We start from the raw sequence: 5,892 nt of genomic DNA on the forward strand, positions 1-5,892 counted from the left end.
TAGTTTTTTTGAGAAAGTAAAAATGCACAAAGTTTCCTGTAAGGGGTAGGTTTAGGGGTAAGGTTGGTGTAGGGCAATAGCACATACAGTTTGTACAGTATAAAAACCATTATGCCTATGGAATGTCCCCATAAAACATGGAAACACAACATGTGTGTGTGTGTGTGTGTGTGTGTGTGTGTGTGGTATTTCCATGGTTCATGTTCAAAACCATAGAAATATCCGGAAATGTCTGGTTTGAACCCAAAAATCATAACTGTGAAACATATCCCAAAAAAAAAAATCCCTTAATATGAAAATGTGTTAAAAACAGGGTGCTACCATGGTACTCGTGTTTGTGCTGGATGGACGCCACACTGCTAATGTGCCTCAAAAAGCATCTTCTTGATCTTATATATGGCTGTGATGTCTTCAGCACAGCACTGAAACAGAAGGCCTTTGAGACCCGCCATAAACAGAAAGGGGTCTGGACGAACGAAACATTCAGATACACACATCCTGAGGAAGGAACACGTTTCCTGATCCACGTTAAACAAAGAAAGGCGGTTCCATGTGTTAAGTGCAACCATTCTGCCCTTCTCTTCATCCTCCAGCGCCCGCGTGTGCGTCCTTCACATTCATGAACACTCACCTGTGAGGATGAGCATGTGTCTTCTCTGGCTCGGCCTGCTCCGCATCAGCCTGAGCGCACTGTGTAAGGACACCTCGAACTGATGATTGACACCATCTCATCCTCTTTCTGTTCATTTGTCTCACCTCTTTCTCCTTTTTGCTCTCATCTTCAGGGCAAGCGGCCGACATACATGCAGGTAAGTCCTCGATTCAGTTTCCAGGTTCTGTTTGTACTTTGTATTTGCATGGGAGAGAAACCACTTTGGTCACGACAGTTTCGGGACACCAGCTTCTGTCGGGTTATTTTTACCTCAGACTAACCTTGATTTATATAGCTGGGGAAAGGGAGCAGTGAAATATGATGACACTTCTGTTCTTTTCTGAGACTTTTTGGATGTATTTTTAGTCAGAGAAGATCTGTGATTCACTTGGATGCTTTGATCCTTCAGAGATACTTTGTCAAGCACTGTTTAGCCCCTCACAGGAAGTTTGCGCTTCGTGCAATAGCAAGATGTTTAGTCTGTGTCTAATTGGAGGCTCAAACATGATCAGTGATGCAGATTCCAAGCCTCAAACACTACAACTTTCTAATCAACCCACCACCATTGAGTTTAGTGGTGTTTACTGAAGTGACGTCGTGTGTAGTGGTGGACTCTGCTTGTGTTTGTTGGCCAGGTTGGGAATCTTAGGGCAGAAATCACAGGCTCTGCACTCCTGAGGGAGTAATGTTTGGTGTTTGTTTATGTGATTTCCTTCCTTCCGCTTCTTTCTGTTCAGAACGCCGCTGCTTTCCACACTTTTGGCCTCCTTTAAGACTTCAGGAAAAGAACTGTGTGTTCTGCTCAAAGTAAACACATAGAGATCGTCACTCTTTAGAAGTGGCAACTGACGGGTTTTTTGTGAACTGAAGCAAGCAAACGTTTCTTTGAGAACAATGTACTGGCTCTGTTCGAAGCCTCTTTTTAACCAACTTCAGCATCACATGACCGATAAGGCAATCCCAGAATACACCACTTGTGAAAAGAAGTGTGCTTAATTGAATTGAATGTGAAATTGGACTTGCAGATAGTATATTATTTATAAAATAAAAGGCCACTTAAGTGTGCTTAAAGAGAGTAAACTTCCATGACAGTTTCTTTTTAAAAAGTGCACTTTGTAATAATGTCAAATGAAAAGTTTTACTTTAAAATACATTTAAATCATTATGTTTCAATAATCTTTTGCCGTGCTTTAAAGAAGTACATGTTTTGATGTGTTGGCTAACATACTAAAGCACATGTACTTGATTATATTTTAACCGCAGTGTGTTGTTTAATAATACATTTAAAGTTTATATATTTAAAATGTACTAAATTTATTCTCTAAATAAACTTCATTATTGCATTTGTGTAATTACAAATATGTTTAAATTCATGACATACAAGTTTCAGTATGAATTCCATTAAAGTATTTTTACTTATTTAACTATATTAAATATATATTAAATATATATTTATATACACTAACGCTCAAAATTTTGGGATCAGTAAGACTTGTAATGTTTTTTAAAGAAGTCTCTTATGCTCATCAAGGCTGCATTTATTTGATCAAAAATACAGAAAAAAAAACAGTAATCTTGCAAAAAGTTGATGTGCAGAATTCACAGCAGATTTAACAAAAAAAATGTTTTTTCAGAGCCAACAAGTGTCATTGAAATTGCAATTATTTGTATAATCTTTTCAAACAGAAAGTTTTAAAAGCTTTTTCTGATTATATTTAAGGAGCCAACTATTGTGTAACACCACAGATGATGAATCTTCTGATTAAATGTGTAAATAATTTTACAATGACATATAAAATATGAAATATCTGTTTCTTAATAAAGCGCCTTTCAAAAACTCAATGATGCTTCACAAATATTTATGTAATTATTTGAATTATGTTACAAAATGATTTAATTAGGTTGTTTATATATTATACATATAGTATGTCTACTTGTTTAAATTATTTCATTCAAATAACTCCTTCAGTAATTTCTTACAAATAATTTAGGTAAGTAAACAATACATTGTGTCTCTTCTGTCATGATTTTGTCTGCTATTTTGACTGAAGAAGTTACATTGTAGATGTACACAGAAGTTTTTCATGATCTATTGATATTCTGTTGCCTCTATTAATGTTTTAATTTTATATTTTTAATTATGGAATTTTTTGAATATGGCCCGAATGACCCAGCTGTGTTTTTTTTTTATGTGTGTGTTTGTTATTTCTGGGTGTTTCTGAGCAGCAGTGACCATTGATCAGGTGACGCTGACAGTCCTTCCTGCTAATAATGTGGAGAGTGGCACTGACGTGATCTTACGTTGTGAGACCAGTGTCAGTCAGAGCCTCCCCCAGCCGCTGACATATTCCTTCAGACTCCTGCAGGACGATCAGGTGATGTACTCCAAAAATATCAGTGCTTCAGTGATGGAGCGCAGTTTATCTTCTGCCAGGGTGTCCAACTCTGGCCGCTACCAGTGCAGTGTCCACATCTACGACAAGCACAAGACGAGCAACATCCTGTCATTAAGCGTCACAGGTTAGTAACATACAGTAAATGACCCCTCGCTAAGCCCCGTCTTAAAGGGATAGTTCACCCAAACATGAAAGTTTGCTGTTGATTTACTCACAATCAGGCCATCTGAAATGTAGGTGACCTTTTTACTTCAGAAGAATAGTAAGGATTTTTAGCTGGAACTCTGGTGATTCATAAAATTCAAGTCAGTGGCTAGCATCACTTTGAGTCCAAACTAATAAAAAAAAGCATATCAGGCAACACAAAATGTATATGCTCCTGATGATATATTGAGGTCTTATGAAGCAAAATGATCGGTCTGTGCAAGGTTTTCATGGTTTATCATGGTTTATGTAAAAAGATAATTTGATTAAGACAAGTTTATTCACTTAATATGCTTTGGCTGCTTTAATAATGTAATTGTGTATACATTATATCATTGCGTGATTATGTAAACAAACTGGCCATTCGGTTATTTGAAACAAACTCATTGAAACAAACTGTCTGAAAGAAACAGTTCATGGAAAAGAATAAGATTTCCCAGTTGCCTGAGGCTGTGGATTACAGGTAGGCTAATCATTTTGTAAATAATGTTCAGTTTCTTGCACAGACTGATCGTTTTTCTTCATAAGACCTCAATATGTTGTCAGGAGCAATGAGTATTAATTTGGTCTTGTCTCTGTATGCTTTTTTATTGTCAAAATAACAGTAGCCATTGACTTGCATTTTATGAATCAACAAGGACCACGTTTTCAAAAAAAAATAAAAAAGTCACCTACAACTTGAATGGCCTGAGGGTGAGTAAATGAACAGCAAATTTTCATTTTTGGGTGAACTATCCCTTTAAAGGCATTACTGACCAATTCTACTTTAGCAACTGTTGTCATCCACTATATTTTCAATAAAACCTTTGCTCCTTTGTAGGACTGTGTGTTTAAACAAAATATGTTTAGGCCTTTTAACCCTTGAATGCATGAATGTTTCACCAATCATTATTACATATTCATAATTATATCTAACACGGATGGATCTCTAAATTGTGCTAATAGCATAAAACTGTACTGATATTTTAACAACAATTGCATCTGAACCTTTTTATATGCTAATCTTAAAATGTTTTCGTTTACATCCCCTTCAGAATCAGTATTATGTTTGATAACAGCTTCGTCATCAGATCCACCATTTAATGATGCTATTTGATTATGAACTTGCCCTGCTAGTAAAACGCAGAGCCATGGCAAGATTTGCTGATGATACTTGAGAATTCTTTTGTGTTCTGCTTGCTGTCATCACATAATTTTTTATCAGATGTCAGCAATGGTTTTCATTGTTGCTAAATTGTCTAGTTGATGTGTCTGATTATATTCAGTGGTTTAAACCCATGCAGGTCTTCAGATCCCTATGCTGAATGTGAAGTCTGACATCATGTCTGAGGGGGAAGACATTATTGCCACGTGCAGTGCACCAGAGGAGACGGGCAGTCTGATCTTCAACTTCTACGAGAATGATCTGGATGTCAAGAGAGTCATTAGTAGCAGCAACTCTGTGACGACCACTCTGACCACGCAGAAGCTCACAGAAATCTACCTGCAATGTGCCTATATGGTTATAATGCACCCTAATGCTGGCCTCTCCAACAAAAGCAACATGGTGAAAGTTATTGTACGAGGTAACAGCATATTGATTACTTGAAACCTGCTAATAAAAGTAACATTTGTGTTCACTTTGGGCAACAAAACAAAAGTTTGTCAATGGAATCTTGTCTTTAAGATCAAAAATTTTGATGATTCATTTTACATTAAAAGTGAGATTAATCTCTTTTTTTTACAGATCTTGATGCGATCACCCCACAGATAAGCTTCTCACCCAAAGGGAATGTTGTCGAGGGTGACAGGGTGCAGATCACATGCAAGGTGCAATATCCCCCAGATATTGAGTTGTACCTCACTAAAGGCAACACCGTTCTTCATGAATCTCATACAACCTTCACAAAGAGCCTCGTAGTAAGAGCTGAGGATTCAGGGGACTATGTGTGTAAAGCAGAGAAAGGCAGCGTGCAAAAGAAGGCAGTCTTTCCGCTACATGTTGCAGGTAACTAACCATCAAGATTTTATAAGAGAAATGTGCATCAGATTTCCATACAATTCAAATGTTTGTCATTCAGGCTGTACACATCACCAACCATTAGGGATGTAAGGATTAACCACGAGCCGGTTGAAAATCGATTCAAATATGTGACGATTCAAATCGGTTGAGATGCTAAACAAATCGCTATTCAATTAGGGGTAGGAGTTTATATGAATGCATGTCTGAGGGGAACTTACTGTGTTTAGAAAAGTTTAGATGGTATTTTTTCTTTTCCTCTTGCCTCTGTATAATGCATATTAAAGTTCATAAGTGCAGCGCTGCTTTGTTTACAGCGGAAACCAAGGAAACGCTATAAGCGCCACCTGCTGGCAGAGAGTGAATCTGCATCTTATTCAGCTCGTCCGCTCTTTCATGCAGATATTTTTATGTATAGTTTCACAAAACTGAAGTCAAACTATTCTGTTTTTGCTTCAAATTTCGAAATTATACAATCTAATTTAGTTTAAAAACTGCTCGTGTTCCATGTATGCTGCATCTTTGTTTGGATCATGATTAAAATGCAGTGGTTGCCTCTAATTTTAAAAGGAAAGAGCACAGACAAAGCCTTATTTTGTTTATATGAAGAGATTTATTTTATTTGTGTTACTTATTTATTT

The 5,892-nt window shown here is 36.9% G+C and overlaps 1 protein-coding gene across 1 annotated transcript in view; it reads left to right on the top strand.

Moving 5' to 3' along the window:
- The first annotated feature begins 584 nt into the window (after nt 1-584).
- LOC107665978 (platelet endothelial cell adhesion molecule-like) overlaps nt 585-5,892 on the top strand; it is a 20,402-nt gene continuing 15,094 nt past the window's right edge. The window contains exons 1-5 of the mRNA XM_016457075.1: nt 585-694; nt 786-809; nt 2,879-3,172; nt 4,536-4,817; nt 4,979-5,239. Coding sequence (XP_016312561.1) covers nt 640-694; nt 786-809; nt 2,879-3,172; nt 4,536-4,817; nt 4,979-5,239 — 916 coding nt within the window. The 5' untranslated portion in view covers nt 585-639. The remainder of the gene's footprint in view (nt 695-785; nt 810-2,878; nt 3,173-4,535; nt 4,818-4,978; nt 5,240-5,892) is intronic.

This window comes from Sinocyclocheilus anshuiensis, unplaced genomic scaffold (assembly GCF_001515605.1).
Source record: "Sinocyclocheilus anshuiensis isolate Anshui unplaced genomic scaffold, SAMN03320099.WGS_v1.1 scaffold229, whole genome shotgun sequence".
NCBI lineage: Eukaryota > Metazoa > Chordata > Actinopteri > Cypriniformes > Cyprinidae > Sinocyclocheilus > Sinocyclocheilus anshuiensis.